This window comes from Stigmatopora argus, chromosome 7 (genome assembly GCF_051989625.1).
Source record: "Stigmatopora argus isolate UIUO_Sarg chromosome 7, RoL_Sarg_1.0, whole genome shotgun sequence".
NCBI classification, from domain to species: Eukaryota; Metazoa; Chordata; class Actinopteri; order Syngnathiformes; family Syngnathidae; genus Stigmatopora; species Stigmatopora argus.
In genome coordinates, this window is record NC_135393.1 from 6,462,966 (window position 1) to 6,481,364 (window position 18,399).

General features: G+C 38.1%; 1 protein-coding gene across 2 annotated transcripts in view; it reads right to left on the bottom strand.

Annotated features, from left to right (window-relative positions):
• The window catches only part of rptor (regulatory associated protein of MTOR, complex 1), a 96,742-nt gene that overhangs the window by 54,027 nt on the left and 24,316 nt on the right, over nt 1-18,399 (bottom strand). For both annotated transcript variants that reach the window (XM_077605151.1, XM_077605150.1), the window contains exons 8-12: nt 11,928-11,987; nt 9,619-9,719; nt 8,376-8,520; nt 5,385-5,460; nt 2,581-2,682 (exon numbers count right to left, since the gene is read on the bottom strand). In XM_077605151.1, the coding sequence (XP_077461277.1) occupies nt 2,581-2,682; nt 5,385-5,460; nt 8,376-8,520; nt 9,619-9,719; nt 11,928-11,987 (484 nt within the window). The remainder of the gene's footprint in view (nt 1-2,580; nt 2,683-5,384; nt 5,461-8,375; nt 8,521-9,618; nt 9,720-11,927; nt 11,988-18,399) is intronic.

The following is an 18,399-nucleotide window of genomic DNA, read 5'->3' on the forward strand; positions in this document are numbered from 1 at the left end:
ATATGACTACGATGAGGGGGTCACAGGAGAAGCACTTAGATCAGTGGTCTCAAACCGGTCCTCAAAGGGCTCAAAGGGCCGCAGTGGGTGTAGGTTTTCATTCCAACTCAACAAGAGGATACCTTTTGCAAGTGTAATCAGTTAATCAGTTGATTGCAGCCAGGTGCTACTTATTTTAGAAGACACCTGATTGGTTAAAATGTCGGCACTGGATCGGTTGGAACAAAAACCAGGACCCACTGCGGGCCTCGGCGGAATCGGTTTGAGACACCTGACTTAGATAAATCAGTGCCGTCAAACAGATAATTAATTCCCCACTCTTATTACCACAGGCCAGGCCACACTTGTTAACTATGTACTGTGTATGTTTATGGTTGAACTCTTCTTGAAACACATTGCTGCTTGGCTGCACAAATCTGTTCAAAATGTGTTAACAGAGGTAGTATGTACACCACATACAGCAAACAAGCAAAATGTTTTGGTAACATGCAGCATTAGGTATTGTGTGTAAATAATGTGTGTAGGAGTTAACATTCCTATTCCTGAGTGATTGTCCCACAGTGTGCGTGGGAACAAGCATATGGAGGACCATAGCCGCATACACACATGGACATGCTGGCACACACAGCCCATCCCAAAAATATGTATTATTAGCTACTTGACTTGATCCCAGTGATCATACCGGCAACATTTGCAGGAGGAGGAGAAAGAGGAGGAGGACTTGATGTGAAACAAGGCCACAAACTCTTTTTTTAACTGTCATCCTCAGTTCAATTCATTTTTCATTTATATTCAAAATGTTTACTTATGTGACATGTCAGACAGCAAAGAATTTCCACACAACCATGCATAGATTAGAATATTCATGTTATGTTTAAAAAACATTTACTATTCTTTAGCTAGGCTAAATGTACAGTCCTTCAGTAGCCCCAAAAAATACATATATATATATATATTTATACACTTTAAAGAAGCTTCAATGTTGTACAATAATGGATAATCTTAAAGATTATTGCTGCTTCCCTCCCTCACTTGCCTCTGAATTTAATTTTATCCAGCAAACAGTTCTTTCCAATCAGTGTGGCTTTTGCTGGAGCTTTTAACAAGTCATGGCAGGACTGCTAACAGAGGGCTTAGTCAGCAGGAAATCACAATTCAATACGAACAGCAACACACAGCCACTGTAGAGTGACTTAATACCACACAACACCTGCAGATGCCAGTGAAATGGGTTGTGAGAAATCCAATAAGTGATGCCCCACTAAAGGTTCTGGGACCCTGATTAGGGATTTCAAATATGCAACAACTATTGAGAACAAATATGACACTCTAGTGTCTTTGTTCTTGGAGTCCAATGAAGGAAATTACCCTGCTATTGTTACCCGTATGAGCAGCTCAGGAGGGAGCTTTAAAGAGAGATATAGCAATGGTGTAGAAAGAACTGTGCTATAGTAATTTTCTATTCAGTAGAGAACTCTTGCTGATATACGAGTTCAATCAAAATGCAATCGTCATGGGCTAAAGAGGTTTCCTCTGCATAATGGAAGAATAAAGTCTGTTTAAACTAAATTCCTTCCAAAGTTGACTTGGGTCGATCCGTTAAAGTGACGGAATGTGCGCAGCGGTACATTCCTCTTTGTTACTTATAGCCTCAACACGAGACATCAATTCTAAAATGTCAGCAAAATGTGGTGTGTGGGAGTTGACCAAAAAAACAAACAAAAACAGGAAAGACTTTCCTTTGATTGTCTTTAAAGCTGTGGTTAACTTTTATTATAAATAGTAACTGATTTTTATATTTCATTCATAGCACATAATGTCATTTTAAATAGACATTATTTAAAATAAAACATCAGCTAAAAGGATAGGATTTAGAGTGAAGAGGATATGAATCCATTAAGAATTTTTGATAGGCTAGAAAAAGGTTTATGTTCAATAGTGCAATTTGAATTCATATAGACTAGGGTTTCCCAACAGTGATGCAGCAGACTGGTGTTCCGTAAGCAATGGTCAGGTGTGCCGCGGGAAATTACAAGAAGTCCCACATTGTAATATTCAAAGAGAAAAATCTTAAGATTACGAGATTAAAATTGAACTATTACGAAATTAAAATTGAAGTATTACGAGATTAAAATCGTAATATGATGAATATTTAATCATAGATCGTGCTATAATTAGATTCAAGTTGTAATATTATATTAAAGTCATCAATTTTGCTGCTTATTTTTAAGTAATATGAACCGGAATTTGTTTGGTTTCACGGGCTTCAGTTTTTGTCCACTCTTTATTGTCAATATTGGTGACATAGTTTTAAGTCAGAGGATTTTCAGATGGTGGTGTACCTTGAGATTTTTTAAATGTAAAAAAGTGAGCCGCAGCTCAAAAAGGTTGGGAAACACTGTCATGGACTATGTAACACCTTTTAAGAAAAAACAGGCAGAGAGAAACGCAAATACAAAAACACATTTCTTCAGGTAATTATTTTTCTATGGGCAGATTTTTAACTCTCATTAGAGTCTACCTCTATAGATTTGTTTTATATTTTTTAAATTCAAGATGTAATTGTATGCGAGGGTGTACCTGCAGTACAATAGGTAGTTGCTCAGGTGGATTTCGGTTCTCCACGCCCATTGTCAACCACACCTGAAATGCGGTCAGCTGTTCTGCGAAGAAAGGACTGTGCTGTGGAGATAAACAGACACACACACACACACACACACACACACACAGAAAGACAGACAGCCATGCATAAAGAGCCAGTCTGCCGTCATAATTTTATCACAAGCCCCTCACACAAGGCAGGAAGTGACAATGCACTGCAATAAAGACATAAATCCTGCTCTATCATGATCACCTATCTCACTGGCTGCTGCCATGGCAATGCGCCTGACTGATTGGTTGCTGGAGGGGGTTTGATCACGCCAAGTGCTAATACTGCAGCAGGAAATACGACAGTTAACGACTGTTGATAGATGTCGAGAAGGAAGTATCAATGCCTTTCGGCAGCAAGGCTACATTGATTTGTGCATAATCAAACCCTGATAAGCCCGTACACAGGAAAGGTGTGCACTGTATTAGTCTAGACTCTCGAGATTGAGTTTCTATTTGTGTGTTGTCCTGATTTCCAGATTGTCTCTGCTGTGGGTCATGGCCGAAAGAAAAAGACCCCTGATACAAGTGTCAGGAATGAATTTCAACTACAGGTTGTCGAGGCTTTCACTTAGAGATATCATGAGAATCATGATCCCAGGAGAGGCATGGAGTAGAGCCGCAGCTCCTCTGCAGAGAGCTGCCAAAAGAGTTGGATTGGGCAACAGTAACAAGCATGTCCCACTGGGAGGATGGTTGGGACACACGGTTCCCGCCATGTATGGGAACACCTTGGGAACCCCGTAGAAGAGCTGGATGAAGTCACTGTGGAGAGGGAAGTCTTGACTACTGCCTCCACGATCCGATGTCACAAAGTGGAAGATGGATGGATGATGAATGGGTAACAAGACTGCTACATGCAAATAAAAGGGGACTGATTGATATTTTCATGCTGTCACAAATCCAACCACATTGTGTTAATGGGTAAAATACAGAGTTGAAAACTGATTCCCTTGTAGAGATGATAAGGGCAGAGAAAGGCAGAAGACTGTTTATTAGTCCTCAGAGGCTCAATTATAGTGCTGGAGAGTCCAAGCAGAAGCAAGAAAAGAATGAGGATGTAAAAGCTGTTCTCATGAGAGTGATGAATATAATGCTCTCCAACAAGTGAAAGACAAGAAGGACCAGTTCAAAAAGCCTCTATTTAGCAAACTAAAACACCCCACATGCCCTTTTTTAATTGTCTTTCATAGCAACTGAAAAATACCACCTATTCTGAAATTAGTGACAACAATATTCTAGTGGGTCAGAGGGAAATATCTCTCCACCGGATCTGAAGTTTATTTTGTCTGAATGTGTTGTACAGTGGTACCTCGAGATACGAGCTTAATTCGTTCCGGGACTGAGCTCGTATGTCGATTTTCTCGTAACTCAAACGAACGTTTCCCATTGAAATGAACTAAAAACAAATTAATCTGTTCCAACCCTCTGAAAAAACATCAAAAACAGGATAATGGATTGGAAAAAAATGTTTTAATTGTTCTAATTCGCCATCTATTAACAAAGTATCAAATAACTAGTGGTTTAATAGTACTATACTAAAATGTGTTTAATAGAACTAAAATTAGACGGATTTCGCGGAGGGTAGAGACAGGGACAGAGAGGGGGTTGAAGGGGGAGACTTTTTGCACGGCACTCGTAACATAACAAACAAATTTAAATCAACTTGGATTACGATGCAGACACTCAAAAATAAGTTTAATCTAACCTTACACCAAACATATATCTAATTTTGTTTTGCATTTTTATACCTTCCTTCTCCCGGCCAGGATGGCTGTTTGCCCCGCCTCCACCCTGAGTTTCAGAAGCAACCTATCGATGGTAGTTTGCTTTTGTATTCCCTTCAAAATATTCCGAAAATGATGCACACAAATGTCCTCACAATAAGACAACGCACGGCCACTTGCTAACGAGAAGTAGTATATGACTGACGGGAAAAAACACTGAAAAAATGCAACGCTCCGCCCAGTGCTCGCAGAGACATTACTAAGAGGGAGTTGCGACCAGAAACATTACACGAGGGAGTTGCGGGGACAGAGACAGTGCCCATGATGTTCTTAGGAGCAGCATCTCGCGTCCGCTGTCTGCTCGTATATCAAAATTTGTCTCGTATCTCAAGATAAATATTTGCCCAAAATTTTACTCGTATCTCGAATTGCTCGTATGTCGGGCCACTCGTATGTTGAGGTACCACTGTAGTTTATCCGACAAGCATTCATTGTTTGATTACCTCAAACAAGCACAAAAGCAAAGCGAATCATGGTGAGTATTACTTTTATCACCTTGGCTGCTAATACTTATTGGGCCACATGACAAATACAGCACCAGTTTCATGTACCTAACAGAAAAAGTGTGGTATTAAATGTGCTCACAATTAAAAGAAAATGAGGATTGTTATCCCTCATGTGATGAGGCTTCACCATGTAACAAGATTCACCCATAAAGGGTCATATACATCAGCATTGTTTCGTGTAGATGTAGGGGTAGTCTGGCTGGTTGGAATAGTAATTTTTCCCCAACCCAGAGGTAGCGAGTTCAATTCCAATTGGTCTAACGATTCTGCAGATACTGAGCCCTTACATTGCTCCTGATGGTGTGTCATCAGTCGGGGAATGACAAAATAGTGTTAAAGCACGTTGAGTGCCGTGAAGGTGGAAAGACGCTACACAAGAATGAGTCCATAAAAATTGTGTCCAGTGTCCCTTGTGTGTTTCATATACAGTATTGTCACTTACCCTGAATGCAGTTCCCTCCTCAATGATGGTTGGCAACTGCGATAGGCAGATATCCACGGCCAGATCCCATGCTTGCCTGTGTTAAGGTGACACATTTGCAAACATGTCAATTTAGCAGTTCTTCCTTTCACATGCTTGTAATTGTATGGTTTATATTGATTGCCTGCCTGGGGACTGAGTGAGGGCAGCACAGTCTTTAATCCTCTCGTACACCCCAGCACTCACTCAAAGTCATCATAACTAATTCATACGGTTATGCAACACTATTTGGACCACTACAGCAGCTTCTTTGTTTAATTACTTTCCTGTTACTGAGGTACAAACAGCGCATGGCTTCAAAGAAAACTCATCTCATCTCATTTTCTGAACCGCTTTATCCTCACTAGGGTCGCGGGGGTGCTGGAGCCTATCCCAGCTGACTTACAATACACATACTGCAATATGTCCGGTGTAACTTAACAAGTATCATGTAAATGTAGATCTTTCGGAATATAATTCTACAAAAAGACAAATGATGACAGGATAAAAGTTAAAGGCAGGCTAAGAGATTACCAAACGAATTGTGGGTTCTCTTACATGCTGACATACTAACTGTGATAGCCCATCTTATCAACAATCCAACCCAAACATTAATCTTCTGATTTATTTGATGTGACAAATGTACAATTGTTACACTTGATATTGTGGATTTCAAATTTGTATAGTAATCTATGCTTCTGAATCACCAACTTCAACAACATTCTAAATTTCAACACAACATTGATTGTGGCGATGTGTGGATAGATATACGCACTTTTGTAAAGCTCAAATTAGGAAGTCTAAAAATGCAGTTTTACAGTAGATAGTGCTGCAACGTGGAAGTGGAAGGATACACAGAGAACCTTTATAAATGCAATTTCTTTAAGTTTCGCAAGCTTTGGGATATTAAGAAAATGGCTGTAACGTCTCTGCTTTGTAAGCTAAATAATATTTCGATGCGTGTTGAATTGTAGTTCACCATAAACAAAAAAAAAAAAATCATGTGCTTGCCGAAACTAGTAAAACTTTTCATACGGCTATTATATTCTTTTTATTCGTTTTAGTAATATGTATAGTCATGGAACTAATCTGACCAAAAAAGGCAACAATGGAGTTTGAATGTGTATATAGAGATCTCCGTCTTCACCAGAGGTGAGTGTAAGTGTGAAAACAGAGAAATAAGGAGGGACAATTCAGCAAAGACAGAGGAGGATGACACTTAGGACGACAGCATAAACTCAGGTAATGGCTGCCAATACCAATGGACAACTCATCACCAAAATCTGTCGGTGAGTGCTTGTGTGTGTGCTATGCATGTGAAGTGAGGACGGCAGTGAACAGAAGAGTGAAAAGGAGCAGTTGGTGGCTGACTAAGCACTAGTCGCCATTGCCTGCAGAGTGGTGCAGTAACACACACTCCCAACATTTGTACACACTCCCACACTCAAACTACCCACAGAGGAGTAATCAGCCTTGTATTTTTTTGTTCTATCCAGTTCAACACCATTTGAATAACAACTGCTGTAGGTCTGCAGACACAGTCATCGAGCATGCACCCCCTAAATTGTTTAAACGCCTCTTTTACTTCCTTCCACTCTTACTTTCCTGATCCCACATCTATTATTCAAGTAGCCTTTTATCTGTGGGATATTATGATTCCTTACTTCTTATTTTCTAAACAGTCTTATCAATTTTCCATGCTTCTAAATTCTGCATGTGCTGCAGTGAAGTAGGACTTTCAATTATCCTTGCCATAAACATGGTGATAAACACAAGTTATACAGACTTGTAAGGCAGAAGTAGATGTATAACTACTGCAATGTATACTTATAAGCCAGATGTAAGGTTGTGAGTACCAGATGTATGTATTTATGGGTGTAATTATGTGACTGTTTAACTAGAGTGGGTATTTTTTTTCTTTGGCTTTTCCCCTCTGCATTTTTTTAAGAAGGACATGCATCAATAAAACAATCCTCTGAATGACCAAGAACAACTGCCGCATGTAATAACCAGCTTCATTGTATGTGCCCTGTGACTGACTGGCAATGAGTCCACGGTGAGGACCGCCTTTCGCCTGAAGCTACTCGGAATATGCTCCAACACTGATGAACATTCTTAACATTGGTTCTGGATTAACTTTTGGGTCTTCTTTTTGTTAGTTTCTTACAATAAGGTTTGCCTTCCCTTGCTTTATTTGTTTGTAGACTTCTTTAAAATATTAAATTGTTTTGTTAAAAAAAACGGTTCTCTAAATTAAAAACATGCAACAGTGAAATATAAAACTGTATTTTCTGGGTAAATTGTGTGTTGTGGGTGTTCTGCAGTGCTCTATTATGGCTGTTTATCTATTTAATTCTTAAGATGTTTTGGTGTTGTGGCAAAAGGTCCTGGTTAATATTCAAAATTTAGCAAGGTAAAAAACATTTATCTTCCAAGAGAATAATATCTTATATGAAGAAAAGAAATCATAAATCAAATACAAAAACAAGGTATTGAGCAATGTAATATTTGCTATTTGGAGAGTAAAAGCTATTTGTATCATGGTTGCCAAGTGACATGAAACAGTCTTCAGTAGTTATGCTTTCTTGCTCATAGTCGTGTTAATTTCTCTGACGTAAGAGAGTTCTATTCAAATTAAATCCATAAAAGATACCATCGGCAAACACAGAAATAGAGTAATTACTGACACTGCATTTCAAACTGAGATCTCACTTCCCATGCAGTGATTTTATCTGTCCAGGATTTGAATGGAATTCCCATCTCACAAAAGAACTTCGTTAACGTTTGCTGGGTGGCATTTACGTCACTGCACGACCTTTTAAAAAAAAGTTTCTTTGCAGGATCATAAAATGCACTCTAGCCAATCTTTTCCTGTCATTTTTGTAATTCAGCATGTAGAAAACAAAGATGGCTGAACAGACTCATACTGTTTTTTTTTAAACACAAAGACTGATCTGCGCTAGTGTGTCTTACCACATGGCATGCATGTATGTTGGAGGCAAGCGAGGGCTGCTGACTGGTGTACAGTTGTATGACCTCATTATCCTTTCTGCTAATAAGAAATTACGGAATAGGCTGGCCACCAGAAGGTCTTGGCGAAACAACTTCTGGAACAAATCTAAGAGCAAAAACAGAAAATAGGAGGTATTTAAAAATATCTACATTATATAACTTGTAAAGCACTCCATATGCTATTTTAATAATTACTCTTCAAGTTACATTGCCTTATTAAAACCAGTAAAGAGATCAGAAGGCACAGCAGAGCATTAGGCCATGTTTATCTTGAGAGTTTCCTCCAAATATTCTGGCTTTTATCTGGCAACCCCCCCACCAGCACTATTTAAAGCCTTTAAATTGGCTATACACGGTTCAAATTTGAGAGGGAATGTTTTTCCATCTTAATATTTGATTTACTGACACCTGTGCAAGGAGTACCCACTTTCAGCTAACGTAGAATGAAAAGGTTGGGGGCAAGCAAATTTCATTTAGGCCATATGCTGTTTTATTACGGTTATGGTGTTTGTAAATAACCTGTACAATTAAAAAAATGGCATTGCTCATAACACTATTGGACAATAGTGTAGGTGATTTGAATAGGGGTGCAGCAGGGCCTCATTACTGGGATTCTCCCTGACGTGGGCTGCTTCATTAACTGTACAGCCCAAGGGGTTTAAAAAGCTTTGGCAGGCATCAGCATTGTTACATTGCCATTGGAAATAGGAGTCAGTGTGCCTGTGGATGTGTGCTGCATAAAAAATAGGTAGAAAATGAAAATGATATAAATAATTAATACCAGTAAAAAGAAAGAAAATAAAAGAATCTGCGTCTAGCTAATGATTGTTCAATTTACGCGTACCCATAACTGAAATTGGGGTCTCCGCGTGACACTAAGAAGGTCTTCAATTTTTTCAAAACACACAATTGTGTAAATGACATGATGCCAAGTATGAATCCTTGCATATGATTACATTACGTGTGCAGGGTGTCCATGTTACTCAATGTGTGTTGCAATTGCTTGATGTTTTCCTGTAATGGACACCTCAGCAAAGATTACTCACATACCAAATACCAATGGGAAATTAGACAGTTCGAGATGACAGGAAGTTTTGAACAATTTGGGTGCCAAATCTGACAATCCTGGGTTAAGTGCATCAAATTTCAATTAAAAATAATTTCCCCGCTGTTGTAGGAAGCTTTGTTTTGTGCATCAGCTCACCCCTGGGCAGAACGTTCCAGGCAATGGTATCAGTGATGGCTGTGAAGATCCAGTTGAGTTCTCCGAGGGGAGTGCGCCTGTCGTTGAGCCTGCCAGGGATTCTGCACACAACATAACACAACACAGATGGCTCAGTGTCAACAGCTCATTATATGTCACAAAGATGACTCAGAACACAAAGTGGCGATCACTCAACACTGTCACACAAACATTTGAGGGTATTTACATTTACACACACTTGGGCTCTAGCTGAGACAGACCGACAAGGAGTGCAAATACGCCTCTAAATTTTCATGTACAATTGTTTAACAAGTTCACAGTAGAATACCCTGCATTGAGAATTAAAGAATCAATCATTTTAACTTTCAAATTTGCATATCGGTAATACTTGGCTACTTCACCATGAAGTTGAGCCCGTTTACACTACCTTGATTGTTACAGTTCTTGATTAAAAGAAGAACATCACCATGCTTCATAAAACTCCTGATTCAAGTGTCTGACATTTTTTACCCTCTTTCTAAACCAAGGAGATTATAGAGAGTGCTTTCAAGAGTGTTTGAAAGTGTGAGGGGAAAACCTAGGATTTCAGGTGGCATACGGCTCAGTTCCAATTTTGAAATACAGTGGTACCTCCACCTACGATCAGCTCTACCTACGACATGCTCGAGGTACGATGAAAATTTCGATCGAATAATTAGCCCGAGATACGATCAAAATTTCGAGATGCGATCAAGCCAGGTGGCCATGACATGAGAGGCTATTTATCATTGTAGCGCACTGTCTTTTTTGCCGCATTTCTTTCGTGTATAACAGATATCTAAGAGCACTGAACGATTTATTCAGACGAGTTTCTCCTAGCATCGACCAGGAAACGCACAACGCGCATGCGCGGGCAAAAAGAGGGCTTTCTGGGTAATGAAGTATACTCGTGCACACAACACCGATAGGCAATGGCACCCTTTCTCAGAATAAAACTTCATTACCCACAATCTATACGTGGGTAGGCTGTTATTCCTTCCTTAGCCTTAGCTCCCGCGATCGCTCATTCAAGACTACTTTTCGTTGGCAAGTGGTCGTGCGTTATCCTATTGTGAGGACATTTGTGTGCATCATTTTCGGAATATTTTGAAGGGAATACAACAGCAAACAGCCTATCGATAGCGAACGTGAGGGTGGAGGTGTGGCAAACCGCTAACCCGCCCAGAACGAAGGTAAAAAAAAAATAGAATTCAGTTTTGTGTAAAGTTACATTAAACGTATGTTTCATTGTGTCTGTATATATTAATCCAAGTTAATTTAAATTTGTTTGTTCGTTTATGATTCCGTTGTTGCCGTGGATAAATTCCCCCGAGCACCCCCCGCCTCAGTGTATGTCGCTGTCTCTACCCTCCGCGAAATGCGTCTAATTTTACTTCTATTAAACACATTTTATTACTATTAAAGCACTAGTTATGTGTTACTTTGTTAATATATGGCGAATTAGAAGAAATAAAACATTTTTTCCAATCCAATATCCTGTTTTTGGTGTCTTTTCAGAGGGTTGGAAGGAATTAATTTGTTTTTAGTTCATTTCAATGGGAAACATCCGCTCGAGTTACGAAAAGCTCGACATACGATCTCAGTCCCGGAACGGATTAAGATCGTATGTCGAGGTACCACTGTACAGAGAGAAACTATCACTGAACAATAACGCAAGAGTGCAGTCTGTACAACCTAAGATTTTTTATATAATCTCAATATCATGGACTGCAAAAATGACTCACTGATGTCATTAGCAGTTTGCCTGTACCTATTCATGATGTTAAGTGTCATAAAAATATTTATCTCCGTTTGCTGTAAGTGTTGCATCAAGAAATATTTTTTGTAGTAACCAATTCTAGAAGTAAGGGTGATTTGTTATTCAAATCCTGTGGAACTAGCTTTTCCCGATTAAGAAATACCGTATTTTCACATCTATAGTGTAACGTGAATGACAACAGGATGCCAGTGTGAAAGCTTGGAAGCTGGTTTTTGTGTAATGTTAAATTGAAGTACAGTGAGAAAACCTAGGCAGGCACAGGGAAACATGAAAACAAGAAGGTGGGAAGCCAGGAGGTCAGAAATGACCCCTTGATCTCAGAACTGTGAGGTATGTCATGCTGCTGCAGTCATGCAAGTAACCCTTGCATTTATCAAAATGATTGCAACAGTACACTGTTCATGACTATTTTTGATATATAGGTCAGATCACCAAATCCAAGTCTCCACATACGGTTTCTTACAAATGTGTACGGTTGAGGAGCAGTAACAGCACTTCAAGGATTACTTACTTTTCAATAAGGTCTAAGGTCACACCTGGCACCAACTTGGCACTCTTCTGCATACAAAACCTAAAATAAATGAATACAAATACAGTCGGAATATCAGTGTTATTGAATAAATAAATATTAAATTAAATTATTAAATAAATCACACTCAAGCTCAAACTCAATATGATGAATAAATCAACGGACTAAAGATGACAACGCACGTTTTACTTGACATGACATGAGAAACTGTCGATGTCTAAAGCACTCATAACTTTGGAGATAATTTTCTCAACAGGTGTTCATCGCCTGAGTCAATATTACTGATTGGATTCAACTAGTATTGATTGTTCGTTTGCAGTGACACTATATTAGTGTGCGACAATCTACAACTGAAAGAGGGCATGTATAGTTTGGAATTAAAGTATTAGGCAACCTGTAATTAAAAAAAAAGCCAGTCCAAGGAGCTGATTCATATAGACACTTTCAAAATCAATTAGCTTTTGACATTTTGTCAATGAAACAGGAATGAGGAAATTTAAAATGAGTTCCCCTTTTATTACCCACATTTAAGATACTCGCTAGGGAATATTCGACCACTCACAAATTAATTGAGGATAAATTTTAATTACTAAAACTTTTTTGTCTGTTCAGGGTTGAAATGAGTACATATGTATGACAAGGTCTTTTAAAGTAATGTGATTTACCATTGAATAATATTTCTGAAGAACGACAGATAATTGTCAAGCTGAGTAATTGGAATATATTTCTCATTAATGAACAAAGTATAGTAGATGAATTATTATATTCAGCAAGAAAGCTGATCCAGTTTTACATGTATGACAAAGGAATCAGTCAAAGAAGTTGTGGCACACTATTTTTTCTACAGGTCAAGGGTAGGTGTCTCCAGGAACGTTATTGGTTCAACTAATTCAAGTCATTCTTTTGACCAGATTCTGAAAGTTTTAGTGATAAGAATTTATTCAACTAATCAATTAATTAATTACCTATTTACTCCGTAGTTTTCCCTGTACACAAACAACGTGTTTAAATGAGCTGGTTGTGTTTGTCAATTTGATCATATAACATGGGAACAATTTTAATTAAAATAAGTGAAACAGCAAACAGTAAGCAGTCAAACTAATTCCTTCCCCTGACTACATGATTTTTTTTGGTAGTGCCTGATGATCTCAGTGTCATATTATACATCATTGTCTTGATGTCACAGTTTATCTTAGAATGGATGGGTTCTCACCAGAGCCTGCTTGATCATCGCATACTACCGCGAATAGCGGTAGGGGTAAATGAAAAGCAGCAGTCAATCAGTAATGTCCACAGAGGCACTTTGTATCTTATAGTGACGGTCGCCTACTCTGGTGGAATCAAATCATTTGCTATAATATAAACAAGCCCAGCAAAATGGTTTTAATGTTTATATTGTCTGCACGGGGAAGTGGAACACAACTGAGTGGTCCGCAGGTAACATAAAGGTGTCCCATGCTGCCATGCAAAAACGAGAGACAGCGAGAACATTGAAGAGAAACCAGACACCGGTCACGAAGTTTCGCAATAGGTCAATATTTATCAACAAATAGAAGGAACACACAGGACAGAATTTCTGACAAGCCAAACTCCCTGTGATGCTTTGAGTGATGTCACACTAGTAGATGACGTGTTGTAAACACCCACCAACTTCAAAATGTCGGCCACAACAGTCAGTAATTCTCTGTGACAAGTCTGTCGAGCTAGAATTGGGCTGAAATGGTGTAGTCTGACTCAGGCATAATGCAAACAAATCAATGAGGAACAAATAATACATAATTTAAAACACATCTCTTGACTTTGATAATCTTGGTGTAACTGTTACAAACAATATTGGACAGTCCATTCCTAAAAATGACATGAACCAACAAATGAATTAAAAAAAATATATATATATTTTCTGGGTTTACTCAGAAAACTTTTCCCATGTTATATAATCAAATTGACAAACATAACCAGCTCATTTAAACACATTTGTGTCCAGGGAAAACTACAGAGTAAATCGGTAATTACAAAAATTGATTTATTTATTTTTTCCCCTAGGCACAATTAACGATCTGCAGAAGAAATAAACAGTTCGTACATGTTTGAAAGTGTGTACGTCTGTGCACAATGAGTTATACCGAATGAAACCTCAGAAACTCTGAAGAGAAAATGTCTTTAAACAACTACATAAATTGTTTGTCAATTATCTTACATCATGAGAGCAGAAGATATCCTCAAACCAGAACACTTTGTAAAAATGTATGTCATGTATACGTGCTTCCAGTGTTTTTACTTAGGGTTTTTTTCTGTAAAACTGAACGAAAGCAAGAGTCAAATTTGTAGAATGAGGGATGCGTGCATTTCTATAGCCCGACAAGATTGAAAGGAATTAGTAAACTTACAAGTATAAAGTCTAATATTTTCATCTATATATTAAAACTTCCTTTCTCCTAGTGCTTAGAGCACATGTGTCAAAGTGGCGGCCCGGGGGCCAAATCTGGCCTGCCGCGTCATTTTGTGTGGCCCGGGAAAGTAAATCATGAGTGCCGGCTTTCTGTTTTAGGATCAAATTAAAATGAAGAGTATAGATGTATATTAAATTTCCTGATTTTCCCCCTTTTAAATCAATAATTGTAAATTTTTAATCATTTTTTTCTGTTTTTAGTTCAAAAATCATTTTGTAAAATCTAAAAATATATTTTAAAAAAAGCTAAAATAAACATTGTTTTAGATGTATAAAAAACTGAATATTCAGGGCTTTTAATCCAGTTCTTTTAATCAATTTATTAAAAAAAATCTAGATATTATATCTAAAATGGTCCGTCCCACGTGAAATCAAGTTGACGTTAAAGCGGCCCGCGAACCAACCCGAGTCTGACACCCCTGGCTTAGAGCATATAAAAAGATAATGAAAGTTTAGATCCCCATATTTTATCATGTCATGTACGTTGGCTTTGCTTAAATTATGAATGTTTAAAAGAAGGGGGGACCTCATCAATGAAATTTAAAATAACGTGAAACCCTTTCAATTTCAGATGACATTGAACATTGTATACAAACAACAATTTGTCATGATTACTTTTACTGACAATATCCACTGATAATTTTAGTTCACAACAATATCAAAAGTGAAGGACAACCATGCAAAGAGATCTAAGATTCTTACGAATATGTGTCTCATGGATATCATCTTACAACAAGATTATTGTGCAAGCATGGCAATATATATTTGCCCTAGATTTTTTCATCTATACAGCTCTTTTACTGCAAAATCAGTTGTCCTGGGCCTTTCCGCAACATATTTCCAATGATGGATTTCATTTAGCCAATCACAGCAGTGGAAAAATCATTAAAGATTGATTTTGATTGGTAATGGTTTCCCGCTCACCTGAGCATGGAAATATAAGCATGTACACGGCCTGTCTGCTTCTCATTTCTCTTTCTGTATCACCATCATCCATCTCTTCTTCCGCTCATTAAAAATTAAAAAAAACAAGCTATGCAAAAACACAAGTGAGCCACCATTAATATAGATTGTATACAAGTGATGGTGGTAGTGGTGGACTTTCAGCTTACACCCTCAAGAGCTCCATAGTGCAATGTAAAATTAAATTGAATAAAACTCAGAAAGATGAGTAAAATTACATATACCGAGCAGAGGTAGGAAAAGCTAATGGTGCTGTGGGATTAAAACTGGCAGAGATAAGGAAGCAGTTTAAATAGTATGATAGTGGAATTGTAGTAAACTAGTACAGTGGTATCTCAACCTACGATCAGCTCTACCTACGACATGCTCGAGATACGATGAAAATTTTGATCGAATAATTCGCCCTAGATACGATCAAAATTTTGAGATGCTACCAAGCCAGGTGGCCATGGCACTGTCTTGCCGCATCTCTTTCGTGTTCATTTCAATGGGAAACGTCCGCTCGAGTTAGGAAAAGCTCGAATACGATCTCAGTCCCGGAATGGATTAAGATCATATGTCGAGGTACCACTGTATACTGAAACTAAGAGCTGTGATTGAGGAACAAGTAATCTGCTAAACGAAATCATTGCTCTCTTCATTTTCAGGTGGGGATTTGATCTAAAAATAAAAATAATTCCCACTTGTGTTTCCCCGAATTTTCCTGACACCATTGACTTTACAGTGAGTCTCAGAATGTTGAATGGCTGGCTTTTCACTCTAATGGCCTTAGGTCCTGTTCTTTACTGTATGCTTGAGTTCATTTGTTAGTGCAGTACTTAAATCAGTGCCCCTTATACTGACATGTTTTTGAACTATAAGGCACACTTAAAATCCTTTGTTTTTCCCCAAAAATGTGCATGTCTGAATTCTAGTAGTGCTTAATGACCTAAAACTATTTTATTGTAAGATAATTGTTATACTGCTTCAGTAAATGGCTCAAGTCAAACATTCGTCATTTTAAAACAATAAATAACGCAGGAGAACAAATAATAAATACTAAATAAAATATTGTTAATTGTAAATTATAATGTTAAAAGGAGTAAAACATACAAATGCAGTACATTGACACACTATTGGTATATTGAAGTGCTCTTTGTTTTTGGTAAATAAAGCAAATAAACTGTTGTGTGACTAAAAGGGCACAGTCCTTTGCAAATCACAACATCATTTTTTGAGCAAGAAAGCTTAGAGAAATGTTGGGTCTGTAATTCGGAAGCTTGTTCTGTGAAATAGGATGTTAGTAAGAGATATCAATATTGATGACTTAACACTAAGAGTTCATTACGCTGAAGGTCATAGCTGGATGTGGTTTCAGATTTGAGGAAGACAAACTAAACTATTTAAAATTTATGTCCAGCTGAAGGGCACCTTTTGAAGGTAGCCTGTCACTCTCACTTACATACATTAAAAAATGTTTTCAGCTCAGTTTGAATATTAAACACAAAACGTGCTTAATCATCTATCTGAGTGCTGTGATTTAAATGTACGATGAGAGCATGTGTGATTGAGGAATGATTTCTGGGTTCAGAGAAACCACCAAGAAAATTCATATAACTGAAAGCCTTAGTCGTGTAGCGTTAAAAAAAATCGTGAATGTCATCATACCTTTGTAAATATTAAACAAGACTTTATAATACACGATATTCTGAAAAAACATGGGTAGTATTTTTCTAATTTATTCTAATCCTTCAAAAGCCAGGAAGCTATGTCGCCTCAATGGAGCCCTGAGTACTGCAGCAGTGGCAAGTTGCATAAATGATGCATGATGGTAAGATGAAATATTCGTGCAACACAGTTAAAATAAAAAGGAGGGTGCTAAAAAGAGAGAAAGAGAGAGAGAGGAGAGAGAGAGGAGAGAGAGAGAGGAGAGAGAGGAGAGAGAGGAGAGAGAGGAGAGAGAGGGGAAGAGAGAGAGGAAGAGAGAGGAAGAGAGAGAGGAAGAGAGAGAGAGAGAGAGAGAGAGAGAGAGAGAGAGAGAGAGAGAGAGAGAGAGAGATATTCTACTGGTTTTCTAGCCTCTGAGACCAGCAAGTTTGAAAAATTATCAAAATTACATCATCATGATCACACATTTGCATCAAGGAATAGTGTAATTACGACAAATATGTAGAAAAGTGTATTTGCCTGTTTGGTTTAAAACTGCTGTTTGGTTGACTAATTTTGTTAATTTATGCATGACACTGAGTAAATAGTGCTTTATCTATCATCATCAATATTTCAGGTTTGTTAAACTTCTATTGTAAGTTAAGTTGTTTGATGGTGTCAAAATATGTTTAGCTAACCTGTCTATCCTGTCGGTCTCCCTTAGCTTTGATGAGGTGATGGCTGTCAACCAACCGGCTTTGCAGACATATGTATGAGCAAAATTTTAGCCGTTCCATCTCAAAACACAAGCATACCAAGCCGCTAAAGCACAATCCTTTGTGTAAAGCTGCAGCTGAAGACTAGAGTGACAGTGGGGACATTTCCCCTCCAAAACTATTCTCATTTTGTCGGTGGGGGATTTCGCGTGACAGCGACCACTACATAAAATATGACCAGACACTGCCATTTTTTAGTACAGTATGTTCCTTTTCGCACTGTGGCTGCACAGTGAATTTCATCTCCAAGTCCTGCCACTGACAACCAAAGGGTCAGTGGCAATTTAAAAGGTGGCATGCTAGGAGCAGTTGTTTGCAGAAAGATTTAGATGAAAATGAATGTCATTTCCATGTTCCTCAGAGAAAAAATGTATCAAGTGAGAAGATTAATGAAAAATGGACAGTCCTGTAACGGCCCTTAGGTGTGGCTGGCTTTAAACCTGAATGTCAAACTGTATTCTGCAAGTGAATTCTGAGGTGACGCAATCAACAGGGGCTGAATTTACAAATTCTTTCATTTTGATGCAAACATGCTGCTCGGCTGATGTAACCAATGTGTTGGAGGAAAGATTGATATTAAAATTTTATATTTTTATGCATTCTGATCATATGACTATATTAGACAAGCCTCCTTAATGAA